This window comes from Ceratotherium simum, chromosome 9 (assembly GCF_057802395.1).
Source record: "Ceratotherium simum simum isolate JZ-2026a chromosome 9, ASM5780239v1, whole genome shotgun sequence".
NCBI classification, from domain to species: Eukaryota; Metazoa; Chordata; class Mammalia; order Perissodactyla; family Rhinocerotidae; genus Ceratotherium; species Ceratotherium simum.
The window spans coordinates 72,802,193-72,828,089 of NC_141908.1; the positions used below are offsets into that span (position 1 = coordinate 72,802,193).

Below are 25,897 nucleotides of genomic sequence, written 5' to 3' on the forward strand. Positions count from 1 at the left end.
CTTACTACTGCTTACACAATACCAAGTACTTTAAATACATTATCTCATTTAATCTTCAAAAGGACTCAGCAAGTCAGAAATTCCTATTGATATTTTACAGATGAGGAAACGACAACTTGGAAGGGTTAAATCCCTCATTCAAAGTTACCTGGTGAGTAACTGCAGAGCCAGAATTCAAACCAGGTCTGTCTGACTCCAAAGCTAAACTTTTCTTTTTCTTTCCAGTTTTACTGAGATATAATTGAGCATAAGTTCAAGGTGTACAGCATAATGGTTTGACTTACATACGTTGTGAAATGATTATCATAACAAGTTTGGCTAGCATCCATCATCTCACAGAGATACAATAAAAAGAGAAAGCAAAATAAGAAAACAAATATTTTTCCTTGTGATGAGAACTCTCACGACTTACTCTCTTAGCAACTTTCCTATATATCATACAGCAGAGTGACTATAGTCATCATGCTGCACACTACATCCCTAGTACTTACTTACCTTGTAACTGGAACTTTGTACCTTTTGACAACCTTTCTCCAGTTCCCCCACCCTCCACCTGCTGCCTCTGGTAACCACAAGTCTGATCTCTTTTTCTGAGTTTGTTTGTTTTTATATTCCACATATAAGTGAAATCATACAGTATTTTCTTTCTCTGTCTGACTTACTTCACTTAGCATAATGCCTTCAAGGTCCATCCATGTTGTTGCAAATGGCAGGATAATGGCTGAATAATATTCCATTGTACATATAGATATAGATATAGCTATAGATATAGATATAGATATACCATAACTTCTTTATCCATTTATCCATCAATTGATGTTTAGGTTGTTTCCAAGTCTTGGCTATTGTGAATAATGTTGCTATGAACATGGGGGTGCAGACATCTTTTTGAGTTAGTGTTTTTGTTTCTTTTGGATATATACCCATAAACAGAATTGCTGGGTCATATGGTAGTTCTATTTTTAATTTTTTGAGGGACCCCCATACTGTTTTCCATAGTAGCTGTATCAGTTTACAATCCCACCAACAGTGTACAAGGGTTCGCTTTTCTCCACATCCTTGCCAGCACTTGTTATCTCTTATCTCTTGTCTTTTTTTTTTTGGTGAGGAAGATTGGCCCTGATCTAACATCTGTTGCCAGTCTTCCTCTTTTTTCACTTGAGGAAGATTGTCTCTGAGCTAACATCTGTTCCAATCTTCCTCTATTTTATATGTGGGATGCCGCCACAACATGGCTTGATGTGTAGGTCTGCACCCAGGATCTGAACCTGCGAACCTTGGGCCACTGAAGTGGAGTGTGTGAACTTAACCACCATGCCAGTGGGCCAGTCCCTGTCTCTTGTCTTCTTGATGATGACTCTTCTAATAGGCGTGAGGTGACATCTCATTGTGGTTTTATTACATTTCCCCAATGACTAGTGATGTTGAGCATCTTTCCATGTACCTCTTGGCCTTTGTATATTTTCTTTGGAGAAATGTCTATCCAGGTCCTATGCCAATTTTTTAATCAGGTTATTTGTTTTTTTGCTATTGAGTTGTATGACTTAGCCCCTTATCAAATATAAGATTTACAAATATTTTTTCCCATTCTGTAGGTTGTCTTTTCACTTTGTTGACAGTTTCTTTTGCTATGTGGAAGCTTTTTAGTTTGATGTAGTCCCGTTTGTTTATTTCTGATGTTGTTGCTAGTGTTTTACATGTCATATCCAAAAATTCATTACCAAGACCCATGTCCAGAAGCTTTTTTCCTATGTTTTCTTCTAGGAGTTTCATGGTTTCAGATCTTACATTTACGTCTTTAGTCCACTTTGAGTTAAGTTTTTTGAGTGGTGTAAGACAGGGGTCTAGTTTCATTCTTTTACAAGTGAATATCCAATTTCTCCAGCATCATTTATTGAAGAAACTGTCTTTACTCCACTGAGTATTCTTGGCTCCCTTGTCAAATATGAGTTGACCATATATGCTTGGGTTTATTTCTGGGCTCTCGCTCTGTCTCACTGATCTATGTGTCTGTTTTTAGGCCAGCACCGTACTGTTTTGATTACTATAGCTTTATACTATAGCTTGAAATCAGGAAGTGTGATGCCTTCCGCTTTGTTCTTCTTTCTCAGGATTGCTTTGGCTATTTGGGGTCTTTTGTGGTTCCATGTAAATTTTAGAATTCAAATCTCAACTCTTAAGATCTATATTCTATTACTTTCCAAGAGCCATTATTAATGGTGGTCTTTCAGTGAGAGACAGACCAGGACTCTCCAATGACCATTACTATGTGGTGTCAATAAATTATTTTAATCAGATGTATTAAAAAATTCAATAATTATGCCTATGTAAATGGTCCATGGGAAAATAACAGTTCTAATCCAGATTTCCTGTTATTTAAATTTGGTACAACAGAGATCAGAAGTTTGTCATGTTGGTTCCAGACATCTGAGTGAGCAGAAAACAAATCAGGAGAAGACTATGAGAGACAGCTAGGCAGGTCTTAACAGGAAAATGCTTCAGGATCGGCAGAAGTACATTTATGCTATTTTGACCAAGCAACTCGGATGTTAGCTGAGATGAATATTTCCAGCCCAATATTAAAAGTAGAAAAATTCATTTGCTAGAAAACTGGACAAGAAATAGATTAGAAATTTTGAACACTGGGGTTTGTTTTATGAAAGCCAGCTTTTGGAAATTTTAACTTTTTATTTCATAAACTTCTACAATTCTGTTTGATAATTTTACAATGGCACATACTATTTTTAAAATGAAAAAAATTAAGAGTATAATCGAGCAATAACAAAATTCCAGGGCTCTTAAAATAGGATGACGGAAAGAAATAGAAGGTCATATAGTCTGTGTTTGCTTCTATTCCGGTGAACACTGAGACATGGATCCATTTGTCTTTTGTGGCTCAGAATTTCTTGACTTCCAAGTTACTAATTTACTAATGACATAAAAAATGGAATGGCCCAATTTACACAGAATGTGATCACAGACCACATCCTCATGGCAAGGGAACTTATTTAAGGAAGCACTCAAGAAGGAATCAGCCTGGAGCCCAAAATAATTATGACTGATGCCTGGGGAAAGCTGGACTAGTAGACAGACTTACTGGGAAATTCTCAACTTCAAGTTTTATGACACTGGATCCTTGTTCATAATAAAATGTTGTACAAATACCAATACCAAAAATTTTATTGAATTTGTATTCATTATACTCACCTATAAAATATCCTTAAAAGGTTGTGTTTTCTTAATGAATACATTTGTCTTCAGATAAAATATTAGACCATTTTATTTCAGCTTTTATTTTAATTTCACAGCATACAAAAAGCTTCTCAGTATGATTACTGTCTTTCAGTGAGACCCAATAGAAGGACATAGTAATCCAATGGTGACACTACGCATTTGATGGAGGTGGTACTGAGGTTGACTTTTCTAACTGAAGAAATAAACCTCTTCTGAGATTAAAAAGAAAAAGGGAGGACAACTTCGTAGCATTCGTATTTGCATGATAGATGACATTGGAGCAGTGATTTAAATACAGCAATTGAAAGCAAAAGCCATATCCCACTGCATGGAAGACCACAGCCATTTTACAGGAAAAGATACACAAGTGGAGTGTCAAGGAAGAGGAAGCTTTATATGGATACAAACTAAACAAACTGCCGCTATCCTCTGGTTTAGGAGGAATCACAAGCAAAACAGGAAAAATACAAAGTAAAGAGGTGCACCTATTTGAATCTCCCAAGGGCTAACACTTTTTCTTCATTATACTATGGATAAAATAAGAAAGCATATTTCTTTTAAGTGGCTGTGCCACAGAGCTACACTGGCATTGGGAACGCTTGCTCAGGATATGACTGCAAGGCACACAGTTACTTCTGACACACAATTACTCAGTGGCTCTATTCCATGCATAAATCTCTTATCAAAAATATCACTGAAATACGAGATTAAAGAACCCCAGCTGGTTCCCCACCCCTGCGTTTGTGGGAATGCTTCTTACAATGCAGTTTGTAACTATATGAAACAGAATGTTCTCTGAGATATACAAACTTCCCCATTATGTTGCTATGATAAGCAAAATGCTTAACTACCAAAAACTTTTCAGAAAATAAAAGTGCACTGTGACACACACTCTGTAAGAGGAACAGCATTATCTCATTGATTTAAGTTCCTGCTTCCTTCTACTTGTCATGACTGCATACACTTTTTTTTTTTGAGGAAGATTGGCCCTGTGCTAACATCTGTTGGCAATCTTCCTCCTTTTTTTATTTTTCTTTTTTCTCCCCAAAGCCCCAGTACACAGCTGTATATCATAGTTGTAGAGTTATAGCTCCTTTATGTGGGATGCTGCCTCAGCATGGCTTGATGAGCGGTAAGTGGGTCCGTGCCCAGGATCCGAACCAGGAAACCCCGGGGCACTGAAGCGGAATGTGCGAACTTAACCACTACACCACCAGGCCGGCCCCTACATACACTTTTTATGGTCAAATTCTGTAAACAGTTTTAGAAAGTGTAAATGGAAACTTAAAAATAAATTTTGGCATAAGATGGAAACATTTCAAAACCTACCAAATAATTTCTTAGTAATAGATTATCATGCGAGATCTATGTTACAAGAAAGACTGTGCTCAAGTGAGGACCCCAGGTGTCACTAAAAAATAAAAATCTTTGGCAATCTTTAGAAGATTAGAAACTTTTAAGACTCTAAAAAGGAAGAGAAATAAAAACAAAACTGGAAGCTACCCTCTGGGGCCTGCGGCTCTTCCCTCTGTTAGAGGATCTGCTAAGGTTCTGTCAAGTCACTAAAGAATAACGGTAATGTTGGACGCCCTGTTCAGGTATATAAATCACCCCATTTCTCCAATGGTGGAGATCTGAGGATATGTTAAATTGGTGTAAATAAGACCGTGGAGTGCAGAGCAAAACCGGAAAATAACTTGAGTTTCCTCTTTTTTGTTCTTATTTGTGGGGGTGGGGTACTTTCAGAGGAACAGATATTGACTAGAAGTGTGTGTGTGTGTGTGTGTGTGTGTGTGTGTGTGTGTGTGTTGGGGCTGGAGTTGGCAGAAAAGAGAGAAAATAGAGTTCTTATTTCATGATTAGCAAAAGAGGAGGGATTTTGTTTTGTGACCCAGAATCCCTAAGATCTCTCATTAGACAACTGAGGAGCTCATTTCTGCAATTTCATGAACTAAAACGTCTTACACAGGGTTCTCTAGTGGACCATGGATTACTGAGTGGATGCCATAATATAAAAACATACAAAATGAGAGCTTGTATAATTTTTATAATTGTTTGTGATTGAGAACAGCATGCTCGTCAAGTTGGGGACACTGAGACTTGAGTCAGATGTTAACTAATGTGAAATTGGGATTTCTGTATGAGTAACGTTTGTGGTGTCAAAATTATATGTAGCTTTAGCCTTAGAAACTTTAGAAGGTAATGACAACTTGAAAGATATGAGAGACTGACAGGATGGGGGTGGGCAAAATGGGTGAAGAGAGTCAAAAGGCACAAATTTCCAGTTATAAAAAAATAAGTCATGGGGATGTAATGTACGGCAAGGTGACTACAGTTAACAATACTGTTTTGCCTAATTGAAAGTTGCTAAGAGAGATCTTAAAAGTTCCCATCACAAGAAAAAAAAATTCCGTAACTATGTATGGTGACGGATGTTAATTAGACTTATTGTGGTGATCATTTCACAATATATACAAATATTGAATCATTATGCTGTACACTTGAAACTAATATAATGTTGTATGTCAATTATACCTCAATAAAAAAAGATAGGAGAGACTGAGAACATCATAAGAAGAATATTTGATAATTTATTTTCAAATCAACAAATATATATATATATATTTACATTCACTATATGCAAAGTGCTATTCTAGAGATTTGAGCAGTACGGAGGAAAAATAATGATGAGTTGAATAAGATCCCTATTTGTATGGAGCTTATAATCTAATTGGAAAATAAAGCATGAGGACTTGAAAAGTCAAATTAAAGCACAAAAGTCACATAACCAAAATAGTACGAAGGACAACTTGATATGTTACATAATTAATTATCAAATCTAGACCAGAGGTTATTATACCTGGCTGTGCCGTCGGAATTATATAGAAAGGCTTTAAGAAATTAAATGTTTGAGCTCTACTCTAGACCCTTTGAATTAAACTTCTGGGCAGGGCATGGGAGGATAGGGGGTGTAGATTCAAGGAAGGGAGACAAGACCTGGCAATTTGTACTTTATAAAGCTCCCCAGGTGATCCTGATGAAAACAGTTCGGCACAACTTGGTAGAGTAGTATTTGAGAATCACTGCTGTGGACCAGGATGACACCATGGGACAAAAGTATTTCTACCAGTAAAGGTGGCGTGTAAACTAAATGGGCTTTGAGTTATGCCAGATTTCCAGCAGAAACTCACACTTTTTTCCATCTCCACTGATCCCTAGAGCACTGAAGTTGAGAAATACTAGACTAGATCATGAGAGCACAGTGGAGCTGAAAAACTTCAAGGAGGGGCAGATTGTATTGAGTTTTAAAGGAAAGATCTTTCTTGCCAAACGCAGAAGAAGAGAAAAACTTCTCAGGGAAAAGGAACAGCATGTATTGAGGAAAGTAAAATTGGGCTTGCAGCGTGATGCATCGAAGAGTTGTTTAGAAGAGAGGGTTCGCGCAGGGGAACGCTGGACTGTGGAGAGGATCAGATTCCTTTCTTGGGTTCCACTGTGTTTTTATTACAGAAAAATGTGAATACCAAGTATTTTACCTAGTAAAATCAAGGATTTTATAAATTGCAATTCAATAAACTCTGTTACTTTTGTTTACTCAAGCTACACTCAAAAAAGGTCAGTGTCTTATTATTTTCATTATAATCTGCGCATCTAGGATGCATTTTTGGCTGTGAATTTTTGTTTCTCTTTCATTCTTTTTCTTTTTTCAAGAGGGTTCTAGGTTCTTTTGTCAATCTTATTCAACCTTTGAACCTAATAGAGAAAAGCCAGGACTGCATTGACCTGGTGTTGATGACATAAAGTGTTTGTGCACAAGATGCCTTTGTTCAGAGAGCCAGAGAGAAAGAGTGAATTTCTGAGATGATTATCAGTGTTACTGAAGATTTAATAGTTAGGCTTACACGACTTAAACCAAATACCAATATTATGGTTACCTGAGTGAGTGATTCCTAGTAAGATCAGGTTGACGCTCTTGTAGAATTTCAAAGATGTTGGGTTGGCGCAGAAATGCAACAATCTTGTCATTATAAGCTGAAAAAATCAGAAAATATAATAATATTTTAAAAATCTGTTATTAGTTTTATGCACATAAGTCCAAACTTTCAAAAATCTGTTTTTCTGGTTAATATTCCTTATACTCAAAGTCCTAGTTTGGAGCCACTACAGATGCTTAAATTCCAATTTGTGTCTACCCTGTCATATGAGTAGTGGACTTAGATCTTTTAGGTGTGACTTACTGAAGCACTCATTAGACTCATTTGATGAGCCATATTTACTACCAAAGTGCAAGATGAGATCACCAACAAGATTCTAGATATTGCTCGCTGTAAGCTACTGCTTGCCAAAATCAACCTCATCAGCACGTGTTAGACATGAAAAACCATCTTCTGATTAAACATCAGCCATCTAGAGACGCAGAGAGGTAAAGAGGCAGAACAAGAGTTGCCAAAATGCAATAGTTGCCAGGAACAACTACTATCAAAACGCAGAGGACAAATCATCCCCAAATTCTATGTGGAAATAAATGCCATTAAGCTACACATAGCTCTTTACCAAACCAATCATACCAACAGCTACAACACAATCAGCGTCATCAACTATGTACACAATATGTTAAAAGAAAAATTTATATCTTAGTCAAGGCTGGCTAACCTCCACAGAAGATCAAAAATAGTTAAAATTTAGTAAGGGCTCTTTTAATACCTCTTTTGCCAAGAAAACTAATTTTTTTACTTAAAATGAATCATCTAGATTATATGTATTTATAATCAGAAATATAGATATATTTAAATCACAGAACTGAGTGTCTGAATTCTCAAACATCAGTAGTTCTAGTTCAGTAACATTCTTGTGTTTATAAATATGATCAAGAAACATGCCTTACTTAAAGCAACAAATGATCAAACAAAAGAAATACAATTTTCTAGACATTTGCCAGTTCAAATTTTAGTTGCATCATGCTGCCTACACATATACATTTTAGTTTAATGTGAATAAAATCTTTTAAAAAATACTATCTGCTAACATGGAATCCTATTGTCACACTCAAAGTGTCCCCAAGTGTACCTTCACCATATAAAAATAATGAAAACACATTTACAATTGAAATTGTGTCAACAGTTTTTACATTCCATCCACAATAGGGGACTAGATAACTTTTTGAGCAACAATTTTATAGTGCTTTAAAATTCTATGTGCAGTATTTAGTATCCTATTAGTAAGGGCATAATAAAACGTAGATGTTAGACTTTGACCCAAGATTTCTTCTTATCCAGTGGTTGTCAAACTTCTTTAGACCAAGCACATTACATTACATTTCACACTGAAGGTTTTCCTAAAAAAGTAAAAATTTTAAAGTGAAAGTAGACAAATGGAGAGCTGCTCAAATTTAAGATGGAGCAGGCAGCCTATCTGGCCTCCTGCCGGTCTGTCCACTCCACTGCCTTAAGGCTCCAGGCTTAAAAACTGATCTACTTCAACCTCATCATTTTAATAACAACTCAAGTTGTTCTTTAGGCTAATTTGCCCACATTCATTTATTTTTATTTTTCAATTTTGGAGGCTCTTGTTACCTTGTATTTGCTACAAAAACCCTTAAGACTGTGCCATCATTGCTTTCTTGTTTTGTGAGGCTACTACAGGCTCACACACCATTTAAATTCTGTCCCAAGCATGAGATATATACTAAGTCTATGTTTGTCCTAATGCTTAATTTGAAATGACTACATAATACAGTTGCCTTAATAACTTATTTTTCCTTAACTTCAACAATCTAATATAATAGCTCTACTCAGAAAAAGTTAGAATAGTATAAAAAAATCTCATCCTATAGGATTTTACAAGACATACGTGCTTTGAGACTCAAATCAATTTCTTAGGGATAAGGCAATCGTTTCTCAGTACAGGGCGAAAGCAGCAGGCTGATGACAGTAAAGTATTAGCACAGAATGCAAGGTGCACGCTGATGTGAAAAGCAAACACAAAAACTTCTGGAAAGGGATGACATACCCACTGGAACCATGTCCTGGTACTGTGGCCGACTGACTGTATTGAACGTACTCGACGGCCTGGGAAGAACTGGTGGTCCTGCATGTCGAGAATCTTCTCCTACCTGCAAACACAAGCATCATTTATGTTCTGCCCCAAGACCTAGAGGGCTTTATATCAGCACCTGGAGCCAAGTTGTTCAAAATACTTGACAACGAGCACTGTTAAGGACCAAGTGGTCAGAACAGAAGCCAATCGAGGAGCTGACACAGGATTCTCAAAAGCTCTGTGTTAGCTGCTGAATTGAGGGGAGGAGTTGGGGCATCCATATCCCCGTCCTTGAGAGGGGGTCGGGCAGTGACTATTTACCAAGTGGTACAGGACTAGTTCCCAATGCTTACAATTATTGGGGCTGTAGAAGCTAACTTGCAGACCTGTTCATCAGGAATAACTTCCGCCTCGACAGAACACAACCAGCAACATGATGATCAGAGAGAAGACCTGGATGGTACAAAATATCTCGGGGCACTGCCAGGATATACCTTCTTTTGGCCAAGGGAGGTCAGGGAATTCCCTGCCTCAGCAGAGGAGGGGAGGAAGAACAGCAGGCTTCGTGCAGGTTTCTGAGTTGCTGTATTATCTCCTTGAAGCAATTTTACACACCTATTAGAGCACCCAGCACAACAGCTCTTTCTGGTTTGAACCTCCCACACCAGGGAGCTAATCGCAGCAGGTGTGGAGGAGCTAAATAGGGTTGCCCTAACCTGAATTATTTATTGTACCTATTATAGATTTAGAAACTCATACATCCAAGTAGATAAATAGAAATGTCCATTAATATTCTTACCAGAAAACTCTAACATTGCTTTAGCTTCTGTTTCAGCATTTTCCCCCCACATTAAGAAGTCTTCTAAGACCACAGCAGAACAGTAGTATAAGAGAGTAAGAGAACAAAAGCCAAAATAACATGCTGGATTTATAAATTGCTGCTTTTAAAATAGAGCCTCTACTCCCACCCCTTCAAACCTTCACAACCATTTTATCCTACTGCACCAGTTAGGCGTTTGGGGAGGGTTTTTCCAAAGGCCCTAAAACTAGAAATATTGTCCCCACCCTCCGCTGCTTGCTTATCCTTCAAGAATGCTCTCACTCATCCTTTAAAGCATAGTTCAAACAGCCCGTCCTCGAGGAAGCCTTCCCTCCCCTTCGAGCTGACGTTAAACGCGACCTTCTCTGAGCTCCCACAGCACTTGGTGTACATTTCTAAATCAGCTGCCATTATTATCAGTTTATAAAGCATTTTCACTCATATTTTTATTCATTCGGATTATGGTTAGTTTCATATATTCCCTCCTTAATAAGAACACAGGAACATATTTATTTGTATCTCTCACACCAACCACCATGTTTCCACACTGCAGGTGTTTGGTAAGTATTAATTTGTTGGATCTTCCATCCAAAATTTCTACTACCTGGAATATTTGCTAAATAAGTAGAAGAGAGCGGCTGGAAAGACTTGTGTATGTAACTGGAAGTTTCTCACATTGCTTTTCTTGAGTTATCGCCTTTGAGGGATGAAGTCAGCCACTCTTGGGGGAGATTCAATCATTAACTACACCTTGTTTGTCAGGCCCAGAACTCATCATTTCAATACACCAACATTCTCTGCCATCAGTAGGTCGCCATGTGTCGTCATTTCCCAGAACAGCCAAAGGTCTTCTCCTTGACACCCCACTTCTTCAAACCACACTGCCAGACAGTGGGCAAGCCCTGATGAATGTGCGTCATGCTGCAGGATGTGTATGCGTCCAACAGCTAGGGCAGAGGGCACATTCTCCTCAAAGGTCTAACAACACTGGGACCGAATGCTGAGTCTTCATGGGGTTATCTCTGTTCCACTGCTCAGTGTCCATCAATAGGAAGAGAAAGCTTCATCCAAATTTTAATGTGTACCTTAGGTCCCTCTCCCACAACAGGCGACTACTAGACCATGAAAAGAATTCGAGTTCTGAGGCAGAGGGGTTGAAAGAAAGTAGAAGTATAGCTATTAATCTCATGCAGGTAGTCCTGACCAGACCAAATAGCAGCTTCATACTGAGAAGTCAAGATAAGGCAAGCGGCTAAAGGGCACTGGCCATGTGGCAAAGTCAGGCAGGGCCCTAATCATGCTACATATCACGCACGCGGTCCAAAGGTGAGAGGTCCATTCTGCTGTTAAGATGAATGCTGTTAGCAGCATCCAGTTCACCACTAATGATTTCAACGACAGCAAGGTAAAGATTTATTAGCTACTCATAAAACATAAATATTTTGGGGCATACTTCATCCTGCAATAGATTTATATATCATTTTTATATGAGCTTCTCTTGTATACTCTTCTATGTCTGCACTTAGAACCAGCAAACACACATGATGCACTAGAGCAAGTATGTAAATAATGAGGGGAAATTCCAAGAGTGGAATTTTGATGAATCAAATCGTTATTTATTGCATTCATAATTTTTTCTTGTAATAGAAGCTACGAAAATATTTGACCTACAATATAATACTGAAAATATGATATGCACATAGACGTGGAAAAGGCATGCAGGAAAAGAATCTTAATTCTATTTATCTAAGGGAAGTTTTAGAAACAATGTGTATCGATCGAGCAATGATATACATTCAAAGCATAAGCCTGTATTAAGGAGAAAAAATTTGACGTAACACATTCCTTTTATTTATATAAGCTGCTAAAGAAAAAAGGAAACAGGAAGCAATTCTTTTTTCTTTTCTTTTCTTTGGTTAGCCTATCAGGGAGCCCTCATGTGGTTACCAGGGGACACTGCGAACTAGCAAAGGAGAACACAGTAGAGTTTAGTGATTCTTAATTCTGCCCATTTTCTGTGGGCACTTAGACTACATAAATCAGCTCTCAGATATATCCGAATTTTAAAAAATATTAGTGAAGTTATCACAGCCCCACAGCTTTGGCCAAAGATTTAAATCTAATCCAGCAACCCTCACTTGAGAAACTTCCCTATATTTAACCGAATTTTAGCACACTAAAAATTACATTCATTTCTTCCTACAAATTCAGCGGCCCTTAGGTGTGCAAAATGGCTCATCATCCTCTCTTGACCATTTTATTACATTATGAATTCTCCCTCATCACCCTTTGAATTTAAAAAAATCTCTAATTTCTTCACCTTTCCTCATATATCCTACTTTTTAAATGTCATTTAGGCTCTATGTATTTCTGGAGAAGCCTTGCCAACATTCCAACACTTTTCAGCCTCCAAATGATAATCTGTAAATCAAACTAGAAAAACAAAACCAAAAAATAATAACAGCCAGCAGGACTCCACAAACCGCCGCATCCCCGTGGCTTCTCTCCCCCAGCAGGCCAGTCCCCAAGGCCCCCACAGGACTCACCTCGCCGGCGCTGTGGCTGCGCTGCCGCGTCAGGTGTTGCCGATGAACCAGTGCGCTGGTGGGTCTACTGCTCTGCAGGGGGAGCCGGGGATCGATGAAAGTGGTGGTACGGGAGTTGTGGTCGACAAAAAACGCCTACGAAACAGTCCACTCAATCAGTAGTCAATACACACCACATACCTGTCTTAGCTGACCTACCATTTCACACATTCCAAAAAAGACCCACTTCTCAGTAATGATCTTAGCTCCATTTTCTCATAGTTTTAAATCTTTGGGGGAATTTTCCCTTACTCCCTCAAGACAAACCAAATTAGGGAAAGCCATGCTTAGACTGGATCCAGAATGAAGAGAGCAGGAAGGAACATTATTCCTGGTTTTAGGAAATACTCTAAGGGATAGTCATCAAAGATAGGATCTTAGAAAGAAGCCATATGAATGGATATTTGAAGTTCTCTTAACTGACGCTCTCTAAGCTCTTACCGCTATCCCTGGTTATTATGAAGTTCTTACCACCTGAAACTTCAAACATCATTGACTTCTCCTTCTCTTTTCCTTCTCCTACGCAGGTCAGCCCCAAGTCCTCCCCATCTGCCCATTGTAGTGTCTCCTCTGTATGTCCCATCCCAGTCTGACTACCATCCCACTATTTCAGGGCTTTCTCTTATGCATATAAGCATTAGTAGTTTCTCAGTTGTTCCACATCTCTACAGCCTTATTCATTTAATTAGCATCTCACTATCAGAATATTCTTTCTAAACGTTTTGATTCTATCACCGCTCCAATCTGAAGCCTCTACTGGCTACCCATTATCTACAGAAAAAACATTCCAACTCTTTGATCAGTTTTTCAAGACTTTAAAATCTCCTTCCCACTTACCTTTCCAGTTTAGTCATCAATCACACATCCACCGAAATTCCTATCAAACACAATGACTTTGGGGGCAAGCCACTTAAGTCCTCTGAGCTATAGATTTCTTATAAAAACATGTCTCCCTCATTCATAATAAACATTTCTCCCCCATGATGTGAGCGGAGGGAGGAAACCACGTCCATCGTGTTATTGCAGAGTCCCTGGTGACATGAAATCATGAATGAGCAGACAGCATCTCCCTCAGCGCTGCAGTAAGGCCTGCATACAACGCAGAAAGGCCATTTTATTCTTTTGGTTTGTTTAAGTCTAAAGCTCCACGCAAGTGCTATTTATCATTATCATTAGGAGCAAAATGGTATAAGTTTTCCAAGTAAAATTCACTCAAGGTAATAATGAAGCCTATTATCGCAAGGACAAGCAGGAACTGTCAGTTTTCCCTGATCAGATAAAGTTAATTAGGTCATCAAAGATGAAAAGGACTATTAGGAGAGCCAGGAGACTCATTACCTATAAATCAAGGGGCCGGACACATGATAGAGCGTGCCAATTAACCTAAGCAAGGAAGAACTGACGTCTCGAACTGATGCAGCTCAGGTAACAAAGTACGTTACAGGCTAGCAATGAACACATCTAGGCAAATCCCAGGGGAAGACAGTACATTTATGCCTATAAAAAAATCACCTTCCCATTATGAAACAAAATGTTTCTGTATATACATAACCAGGAAACAGGGCAAAATAACTTGTGGGTAGCCCCCAAATAGAAAAAAAAATGACTTCCTTGTAAAGAAATAACTTTAAGCAATAGATGCACTAGAAAACAAAGCAGAGAAATGGACAGAATGAGAATCCTAGCCAGTCCCTTCTCTCAATATCTGATTTCCAGGTACAAAGACTGGATTAAATGGAAGTCTTGTAGGAGACGGTGTTGTCAGCCTCACATCCCTGGGTAATGCTCCCTTTTTCCTAACCTGTCAGGTGGAACATCTTTCTTCTCTGATCTTGTCAAAAAGTCCACCAGTGATAAACCCTACACAGGCTGGTATTGGCAGGCTCTGGTCCCAAATGTCACACGGGTCCCCCTTTGATTTGGGCTTCTAACACACTTGTACATTATTTCTGCCACTATTCAAAATGTCATAAAGTAGGAATTCAATTATTTTTACAAATGAATATTTCAAATTGATAGGTATTACAATCAACTCCACATCTTCTTTACATAAACAAAGATTAAGCTTTTTATTACTGAAACAACAATAATAAGCCATGTTGTTTAAGGGAAAAATACAAAGAGTACTAACACAGAATTGCCTACTTACTCTATCTAATTTCTTAGGAATGTGTTGAAGGGATGGGTGGTCATTTAGAGGTAACCATGATGCTTGTGTAATTACAAGGACAAATGGGTGTGTACATCGAGGTCAGCTGTGACTGACACGTAGTGTCATAGCATAATTTGATGTTAAGAGGCTTGTCTAAAACCTATTCTCAAAAGAATTATACTCTAACTGCCTTGAGGGTAGGAACTCTTTCTTACCCTGTTATCCCCAATAGCTTTTAGAGCTGGGAGCAACAGCGTGCTCGGTACATAATAAACTGCCAAATACTCTATGCAGACTCTTGCCAAAAATACAGACAGACAACTCACAACGAATTAATCAGGTATTAACAGTCGCATTCTTTTATATAAGCATAAAAATACTTAAAGATTTGAAAAAAAATAAATGAGAGGGATGTGTGTGTGTGTGTGTCTGTGTGTGAGAGAGATGTGTTTGGTAAAAAGGATAGAGAGCTAAAGACTATAAAACCACAAATAGGAGAGAAGATTTTAAAACATCCCACTGTAGATATGAATAAGCAACCAAGTTAAAACGTGAGCAGTGGAAGACAAAGCAGTGATCAAATGCTTGGGATCTAGAAGACGACAAGCCTGGTTCTGAGCTCTAAGCTCTACCACTTACTAGCGATGTCATCTTGGGCAAACTACTTAACTTGTTTAAACTACAATTTCTTTTCTGTTAAATGGGGATAATAATACCTACATCAAAGGAAGGTTAAACGAGATGGTTCATATGAACTTCTGAACATAGTGCCTGTGACCCCTTAAATGTGAGTTACTATTATTATTACTAATAATAACAGTTTTAACTTCTAAGACATTTTTCTAAGGATCACAATGTTTCTCGCTACAGTCCATACACAAGGCTCAAAAAAATGGAGAACCAGTGAAACTAGAGTTCCCAGGCTCCTTGAGGGCATGTGTGGCCCACAATAAGCTCTGACCAATGAGATGTACGCAAAGTGTCACATGGTATTTCTGGAAAACTCCTTTACAAGGAGATTTTAACAAGGTCAGGCCCTCCTGTTGTCCTTCGTTCATTCTGCTCCCTGAAACAAGGACGTAATTACCGGAGCTCCAGCTGCCACACTGGACCATCGAGATGAACGATGGCTAGGCAAAAGCTGGAAGGAGCCAGGGCTCTCACAACTTGAGGAACCACCTTAAAGGCCCTAGACTGCCTACCTCTGAACTTCTTTACGGGAGAGAAGAAAATCTTGTGTATTAAACTTTGTATGGGTCTCTGTCACAATGTAGCCAACCAAATCCTAATGGAGACACTGAAGTCTCAGCACTGCAGAGGACACAGTCTTTCTCAAATTAAAAGCACAGGAGAATAGATAAGCCAGCAACCACCATAAATTAGGATTTTCATTATTTGATAAATAAAGGTATCTCATTATTATTCACCTTTAATACAGTTGGGCAACAGTTTTTAAAACTGAGTTAAGTGAAATGCATAGTTGGGAACCTATAAAGCTGGGATTTGAACTCATCTTTCTATCTGATTCCAAAGCCCAATGAGGAGTCCCTCTTTCCCCTCTCTCTCCTTTTCATATACCTTCTTTCTTTCTTTTCGTTTTTTTTTGTTGAGGAAGATTGGCCCTGAGCTAACATCTGTGCCAGTCTTCCTCTATTTTGTATGTGGGTCACCGCCACAGCATGGCCATCAATGACTGGTGTAGGTTCGTGCCTGGGAACTGAACCTGGGCCACCAAAGCGGAGTGTGCAGAACCACAGGGCCGGCCCCCCATCTTCTTTTTTTTTTCGTTTCTGCTTTCTGCCTCCTATCTCTTCCTTTTTATGTTCTTACCACTCCCCTCACACCTCACGTAGTACTTGATTTTAGAAAAGCATTTAAGAATTTATTGAATTAGGCTGACAATGACAGCCACTCATTCTGCTTCAACATGGAAAAGGCTGGTACCACTTTTTACTGGTGCCAGACAGCAAACTGTACATACTTGGCACAATTTGCATCACTAACAGGCTGGAGGCATGGCTGTGAGTGGGGAACAGGGGCTATTTGTGTCCCACAAGGGGTTCAGTTTCAGAATCCAGTGGAACGTGTATATTCTTTATACATGCTTTTGAAGTCTGCCAAGCACTTGGGCAGAAAGGTCTCAGTTAAGACCTCTATCAAAACTGCCCAGCTAGAGTGCCAACAGAACGCAGCACAGACATGTTCCTCAGCCTGCGTTTGTCTCTGCTCAGCCCATGTGTGAGCCTGGACAAGTTTCCTTGGTGCTTTGCTTTGTCCACGTAAAGGGGGACTACTCAGGTCATAGGTGAGTTGTGAAAAATGTATTCTACTTTAAAACGGAGAGGAAAGCATGGAAAAATTACCAAGCAAATTTTAGGCTTGCCATTTCTATTTGTGACGCACAAATCAATTATGTCAGAAAAGTGGATCACTTTCCCACAGGACAGCCTAACGAGTTCAAGCCAGGAATGAAGTTGACCTAGGCCTTTTTTTTTTTAATTTGGGTCACTTTTTATGTCATCATTCTTGAACAGCCTGCCTTTATTTATGAAAGTATCTAACATGTATTAATAAATACTGCCTGTATAAACAGCACCCTGAGAATGTAGACTACACGAAAAAAGCAATTGTATCAAAAAATGAGTCTTTTTCAGATTAGCCACTAGCAAAACAAATTTTGAACAACACGCATTCCCTACTGTTAAATTTCATTACGGAAATTCACTCAAGCTTCACGGTGCTGGACAAATTAAGACTAACAAAATAGTCAAAAACTGAAAGGAATGCAAATACACAAACTCAAATCTCGTTTTAAAAACTTCTACCCTTTCACTGCTCCGGGGCATGGTCAGAGTCAGGAAATATGGGCTGGTTGGAGCCAAGTGGTATTTTAGTGAGGCCAAACAAAATACACTTCTGTCTTTACACAATTCTTTCTTTCTTTCTTTTTTTTTTCAGCTTCTATTATTTTAAGAAAAGAAAGAGCCATCAATATTTGTGAAGCAATACCAACTTCAGGCTCAACAAGTCTAAGTTACAGAAGTTTGAAATGGTTTGGCCAAACCAGGAATCCATACTAAAAGCCCACGTAAACAAAATAAAACAAAAAGCACTTGTATCTAAGCTACAGAAAGACAGAACATCAGATCTTCTATCTTTCCTTCTCTAAAGAGCTATGGAAACCATGAAAGAAAAACAACCTATAAGTTAGAGGTACCGTGTATTGAATCTGTTCTAACATCTGGCTTCTCAACTCCACAAAGTCTTAGAAATGCTCAAAAAAAGTTAATTGTCATCTACTTTAATTTGTTTTTAAATAGCAGATAGGTCTTTTTTTTTTTTTTTGAGGAAGATTGGCCCTAAGCTAACATTTGTTGCCAATCTTCCTCCTTTTTCCTTTTTTCTCCCCAAAGCCCCAGTAGATAGTTGCATGCCATAGTTGTACATCCTTCTAGTTGCTCTATGTGGGATGCTGCCTCAGCATGGCTTGATGAGCGGTGCACAGGTCTGCGCCCGGCATCTGAAGCAGCGAACTCCGGGCTGCTGAAGCTGAGCGCGTGAACTTAACTGCTACACCACCAGGCCAGCCCCTCATCTACTTTAATTTTTATAAGGATTGTATTTATTCACACATTCTCTCCCTTCTAAAATATAAATCTCTTCTCAGCTCCTGGCTCTCTCCCTAGTATTTCCCCAATTATAAGGAATAAACATGCTATTACTTTCTCTATATTATTTCCAAAACAGATTTTCTCTATATTATTTATGTTACAAATAGTAGAGACGAAAAAGGCTGAATGATATAGTTTATTATAAGTAAAAAATGGTTGTGCTAACATTTTATACCACTTGGTTCATTTGAAGGAGTGGTCCCAAATATTTCATGACATCTATATCAGTCACAAAAAAGTTACAGAAGGTTATTTTGTTAAACTGCTATGACGAGAAATCTAAAGTTGCTAGGAGAGAAAAGAGGAATCCATGGTACTTGAGCTAGAGTTCTAGAAATAGCTGATTGGTTAGTAGATGGGAATAAGTACAATATCCCCAACCCTTGAGATGTAAAATGTTAGCTAAAGGAGAGATAGTCTCTGTGTTGGGAGTGGTGGTATTTAGCTGTTGGAAATATAATAGGAGAACCAGTGATGTGCTGGGAATGGCTTGTACTAGCTCATGATCACTGATTGTGAAATTTTGAAGTATTCCGGGAGCTGGCCGATGGTGATGCTGGCAGCCTGAAATCGGCTATGGTGGGAGAATTTACACCCCAGAAAATGGCAAATGCTACAAATCAGCCCTTCTCCACACCTCCCCTGGAGAGCTGGTTGTTAAGCATTTACCAGCACATCACTACAGAAGACTGAGAATGGGGATACCCAGATCGGCCCATTTTAGGTAGAGTAGAAGTCACTGTCATGAAATTTTTAAAAAGCATATTATATTTTTTTAAAAAGATTCAATGTAGTTCATGAAGACAACTGTTTAAAAATAAAAGGCACAGACCAGCTCCATACTTGGTCAATTCCTTCAAGATTCCATGAGTCTAGCATGTTACTCAGAAATACAGTCATAAAACCAACCTCTGCTCTATTCTCGCGTTCTCACAGCACACGGCCCTGAAAGAGTCTGTGCCTCCGCCTTCTGTGTGTACTTCTGTGGGTTATTTTCTGATCTAACACCTTTTCACCCCTTTAAAAATCAGCAAGAGATTCTCTAAAAACCACGTGCTATTTATAAATTTAGAGTTTAATTCCATGTATACCTGAATGGCTATGTAATTTGAGGTGATTAAACTAGGTAACCACCAGAAAGAGGCACCAGTTGTTTCAAAGCAATTAAAGAGATGTGCCACAAAAATAACCAATGTCATGGTCAAATTGATGAAAAATATATTTTTCAAAGTGCAGAACTTATCCTGCTAAGAGGCTTTTGGGATTCACTCGAGACCTCCAAATATTAATTGCATTTTACTCATTGAGATGAACCTGACCCTAGCAAGTGTGGCCATCAGCTTCATGTGGAATTGAAACCAGTCTGTCATCACTGGGGCAACTTCTGAGGCCACAGAGGCTATTAGGGTCTGATAAACGAGAATCCTCAAATAGGCTGACTCTGGTAACTGTCACTGTACAAATATTTGTTCTCTTCTAGAAATCTATCCTCATAACCATAACTGCTACTTGCCTTGGTCATCAAAGTTGGGTATTTGGAGCATTCTCATACTCAAACCCCCAATCTGATCCCAAAGACACAAACCCCTCAAGTTAGAAACCTTGGATATAGAAATGGATGTCAATTTAGCCGGGAGATATTATAGGATATGATTTCTGTAGGGAAAAACACAAGAAACTACGGGAAAGGACATTTCACTTTAGATAAGGAGATGGTTACCATTTTACATTTTTATTTAAAAAAACATGAAGTTTATGATATATCACTTTTAAAGGTCAAAGTTTCTTAGTATTTCAATTTAAGCCCAAGTAGAATGATCTGGGAGAAACACCCTGTGTTAATACTGTTTGAGAGTTCAAAAAAAAGAGGCAGGAAAAAAAAGTTATTCCATATTTAACATCTGAAAGACGAGTCAAAAAATAACACTTTTTCTAAAAATTAAACCAAATGATTAAGCCCGTTACATGAACTTAAGAAATAACAAACGTCATAGTGTTTTTCTAATTATCCATGTCATTTTGCATTATTCTGTTTTTCTTAACCCTCTGCAATGAAGCTTCCACTGATTTTACTCCATTGATATACATCTGTGATGGTTAATTTTATGTGTCAACTTTACTGGGCCACGGGGTGCCCAGACATTTGGCCAAACACTATTCTGAACGTGTCTGTGAGTATGTTTCTGGAGGAGATTAACATTTGATTCAGTAGACTGAGTTAAGCATTGCCCTCCCTCACGTGAGTGGGCTCATCCAACCAACTGAAGACCTGAACAGAACAAAAAGGCTGAGAAGAGGGAACTCATTCTGCCTGACTGAACTGGGACATTGGTGTTTTCTGGTCTTCAGACTCGGACAGAAACATAGGCTCTTCTTGGGTCTCAAGCCTGCCAGGTTTTGGATTGGAACTTATACCATCAGCTTTCCTGTGTGTGTGTGTGCGTGCGTGTGTTTGTGTGTGTGTATGTCTATATATAGCTAATACAGAGTCTCTCGAAATTTGCCCATTACTTCTTCATAAGAACTAAACACACTCACCTGGTGGATTCTTGTCTCCATTTCTTTACTTTGGATAAAGAAATTTCTTTTACATTTCTTTACTCCCCATCCCCTATTTTCTCTCCTCCACAATCTCTTTTTATCAAAATCCTACTCATCATTAAAAGTTCAGTTCAAATCCTATCTTTGCTATGAAAACTTTCCAAGTATTCCATGCCAGAAATAAGTCATTCTGCACTGGACCCTTGCAGACCCAGTGCATGGTGCACGTTCTTTTATGGTCCAAACGAGAGGCGTTAGGGGTAAAACAGTCTGGGGGAGGGGTGTTTCGTGGCTTTACACAGGAAGTGCACGATTGTGTGCAAATGTGTGGACCTAATTTCAGTTCCAGTTCTAAGGAGGAAGTTACTTATCTTGCTAAGGATGTTTCTGAAACCCTACTTTCATGACCATGGCTGATGGAGAATGTAACCACCAGAGTAGAAGGCAAGAGAACAAATCTACCAGAATGACCACAATAACAGAGCACTCATGGCAGAGAAACAGAGATTTCTCTGGGTTGTTGTACAGTTTTCCGGCAGGAGCAAATATATGAGGGCAGACTACCCTGCAGGGGTCATGAACAACTTGGACAACAAAGAAGAAGAACAACAAAAGGAACCCCACTTTGAAAAAAACATTCTGTGGGACCACCGTGGTGAAGGGAGATCAGTAGTTCATTAAGAGGAGGAATGGGACATTGACATTAATCCTACAGTATATCCTTTATAAAGCCATTGTGTATTTCCCATTAGAGTAAGGATTCAGCCATTAACAACAAATCTTTATCATTTTCATAAAATTCTAAATTGACGAAACGCTTTAGTTATTTTTCAACATAGATCTTTGCTTTGACCTAACCACTCAAATCAAGATTTTGGTGAGCTGGGTGGCAATAACCAGGTGAGCAGTACTCCTGGCTAAAAGCTAATAAGATAAAATGTTCCATATTATTTTGTAGGTATTTGTATATTCCATATCTTTGCTTTCCCCAAAATAAATCATAAACCTCTAGAGGTTTGTAACTGTATAGCTTTTATCTTCTGTACCATAAGTCAAGTAATATCAAGTCAATTACTGAATTAATTGTGATAATTATAATCCTCATTGTTTTTCTTCCATTTCTAATGCCACTATTATCTAAGTTGTTGCTAACCACAGCCCCAGGAGCTGGACAGGACAGGTTACTAACGCTCACTTTAGAGAAAACTAAGGTACACGGAGGTCAGATCAGATAGCAATGGTTCCAGAAATCCTCATCCCACTGCAGTGTAATTTTCTGAAAGCCATCAAATTAACAATGGCACAAAACAAGAAAGAAAGAGGAAAGAAAGGAGAGAGAAAGAAGGAAGGAAGGAAGACAAAAAACTCCTGGGTTAAATAACATTTGGTTTTCCTTAATAAAGCCCATATTCATCTTACAGATATATTATCCCCATGAGCACATACTAATGATCAAAACCAGCCAAAAATCAGAAGCATTTTAAATGTCACATTTTAATACTACTGATGCTTATTTCTTGAAAAATATAAAACATTTATATCAACACTGTAACCCAGATCCCAAATTACCCTTGATTCTCACACTCCTGAGAGTATACAAAAATTTAAGAACTATTACAATAAGAAGCAAGCAGAAATTTTCCTTTTATACTGGCCCACTTTCTTTGCTTGTATGTTTCATTCCAAAATGAGGCAAGTCAAAACGTGTCTCCTGTATGTTAGGTGAAAATCCTAGGCCTTAGATCCAACAAATACACATAGATGTTGATCATCGTCTCATAAGGACAATCCTGCATAAAATAAAACTTGGCTTAATTGCCAGTCCCACTATTATAGAATCAAAATAATTAAGGAAATCAAGTAATGGAACAAAATACTGATTAAAACACATTGTGGGACACTGAACAAGAGACCTTTCCAAATGTAATTAAAAGCAGAAAGAAAAGCGTTACATATTTGAGGTCAAATCCAGCTTGGAACCATATTGTGTAACCTTCAAGACTGAAGAATCAAGGATCTAAAGAATCTACGAGTTAAAAAGGGAATCTTGGCCTTCCTCTAATCCAACCTATCAATTTTTAAACAGCTTTATTGAGACATAATTCACATGTTATACAATTCATCCATTTAAAGTGTACAATTCACTGTTTTTTAGTATATACACAGAGTTGTGCAACCTTCACCATAATCTAATTTTAGGACACCCCCCCCCCAAAAGAAACCTTGCACCCATTAGCATGTACTCCCATCCCACGGAAACCACCAATCTACTTTTTTTCTTGCTGAGGAAGATTAGCCCTGAGCTAACATCTGTTGCCAATCCTCCTCTTTTTGCAAGGAACATTGGCCCTGGGCTAACATCCATGCCCATCTTCCTTTACTTTATATGTGGGACATCTGCCACAGCATGGCTTGATAAGCATTGCGTAGGTCCATGCCTGGGATCCGAGCCTGCGAACCCTGAGCTGCTGAAGCAGAGCACCGGAACTTAACCACTACACCACCAGGCTGGCCCCCCAATCTACTTTTTATCTCTACAGATTTGTCTATTCCGAATATTTCATATAAATGGAATCACACAATATGTGATCTTTTGTGACTAGTTTCTTTCACTTAGCAAATATTTTCAAGGTTCATCCATGTTGTGTCAGTACTTCATTCCTTTGTATTTTAAAATAATATTCCATTGTATGGATCTACCACATTTATTTATCCATTTATCAGTTGATGGACATTTGGGTGTTTCTACCCTTTGGCTATTATGAATAATGCTACTATGAATTTGTGCACAAGTTTTTGTGTGTAAGTATCTTTTCATTTCTCTTGGGTATGTAGATACCTAGTCGTAGAATTGCTGGATTATGTGGAAACTCTTTGTATAACATTTTTTAGAAACTGTTACACTGTTTCCAAAGTGACTGTGCTGTTTTCAATTGCCACCAGCAATATATGAGGGTTCAAATTTCTCCACATCCTTGCAAACATTTGTTATTTTCCAGATTTTTGTTTTGTTTTGTTTTATGGCCAATCAAGCTGGTCTAAAGTGGTGTCTCACTGTGGTTTTGACTTGTATTTTCCTAATAACTAATTATATCAATGGGAAAGAATAGTCTTTTCAACAAATGGTGCTAGGACTACTGGGTATCCACAAGCAAAAAAAGAAGCTGAACCCCCACCTCACACCCCACAAAAAAATTAACTCAAAATGGATCCTAGATCTAAATGTAAGAGCTAAAACTATAAAACTCTTAGAAGAAAACACAGAAGTAAATCTTTGTGACCTTGGCTTAGATAATGCTTTCTTAGACAAGATACCAAAAGCACAGGCAACAAAAGAAAATACAAATAAACTAGACTATATCAAAATTAAAAATTTTGTGCTGTAAACAATATCAAGTCAGTGAAAAAACAACCCACAGAACAGGAGAAAATATTTGCAAAACATATACCTGATAAGGGATTAGTATTCAGAATATATAAAGAACTCTTACAACTCAATAATACAAAGATAAATAACCCAATTAAAAAATGGGCAAAGGATCTGAATATACATTTTTCCAAAGAAGATATGCAAATGGGCAATAAGCACATGAAAAGATGATCAATCTATTCATTTGTAGAGATAAGGAAACTCAGACGCAGTAAATTTAAATGAAGTATCCCAAGTCAGTCAGGTGGTTGGTGGCCAGTGAGGTCTAGACTAACCTTGTGTAGAAAATTAGTACTGGTTTTGGATACAGAAAGGCATAGATTTGTATCCAAGACTTTACTTTGGGCCTTGGTTTCTTCATCTACAGAAAAACCAATTACACAGGATTATTGTGAAAGTTAAATGAGCTAATATAACATCCCTAGCACAGAGCCTGGCATATAATAAGTCATCAATATATGTGAACTCCATTCCCTTCCATTATTCTATGTGCCGCTACCATAAGGACTCTATGGTATTTAAGCATGAAGCCATGTACATGCTTCTGGTGGTGTGTCCTCTGCTAGAACACCTGTGATCTAATTGAGACCCACATGTATGACTCAGCCTTGAAAGATGCCAGTAATCCCAGCATCTGGTGTGGACTCTTCTTCCTTGGGATGATAACATATCTCTCATTTCCAAAGACAATCCCTCCCAGCAGAGTGCAGTGGTTACCAGTTACACTACTTGAGTTTGAATTCTGGATTCCTCACTTGCTTGCTAATACACATTATTTAACATCTCTAAATTCTGGTAAAAGGTGGATAATAATAACAACACCCACCTCATAAATTGCCATGAAGTGTAAATAAGATAATCCATGGAGAAGTACCTAGTATAGTGCCTGGCATGTGGTACGAGTTTAATAAATGCAGGTATCATCATTATCATCATTGTCATCATCATCTTACCCAGCAAGGCCTGCTATTCTGTTCTTATTCTTTAATTAATAGCCAATTTTAAAAGAATATTTTACTTCTCTTCTTTTATGTGAGTCAAGGACATTTTTTACCCTAGAACTCCCAAAAAGAGCATACCAGATCTAGAATCCTGTAAAATCTCACCCAATTTAAACCCTTGGCATTAAATAACTAGAAACAAAAGTCTCTTTCAAAATTAAGACAGCTAAAGTTCAGTACAAGCATAATCACCACCTTGCACAAACATGCAATGCAAAAAATCCAAGACAACAATGCATGAAGAGACGTCAAGTGGGGCACACCTAGGAGTTGCTTCTGGCGAGAGCACAGGAGGAGGGAGGGGGCCCAGGGAGGGAGCCTGGCAGCTCTGTCATTTGTCCAAGAGATTTGTCCAGAGATTACTGAATAACCAGGAAACTACAGGTGACAAGTTTCATTCATTCATCAAGCTGGTTTTGAAAACCTT

General features: G+C 38.4%; 1 protein-coding gene across 5 annotated transcripts in view; it reads right to left on the reverse strand.

The window, feature by feature from the left end:
• The window catches only part of HECW2 (HECT, C2 and WW domain containing E3 ubiquitin protein ligase 2), a 371,054-nt gene that overhangs the window by 60,823 nt on the left and 284,334 nt on the right, over nucleotides 1-25,897 (reverse strand). For all 5 annotated transcript variants that reach the window (XM_087435521.1, XM_087435523.1, XM_087435522.1 and 2 more), the window contains 3 exons: nucleotides 12,637-12,771; nucleotides 9,244-9,346; nucleotides 7,170-7,266 (listed from right to left, as the gene is read on the reverse strand). In XM_087435521.1, the coding sequence (XP_087291647.1) occupies nucleotides 7,170-7,266; nucleotides 9,244-9,346; nucleotides 12,637-12,771 (335 nt within the window). The remainder of the gene's footprint in view (nucleotides 1-7,169; nucleotides 7,267-9,243; nucleotides 9,347-12,636; nucleotides 12,772-25,897) is intronic.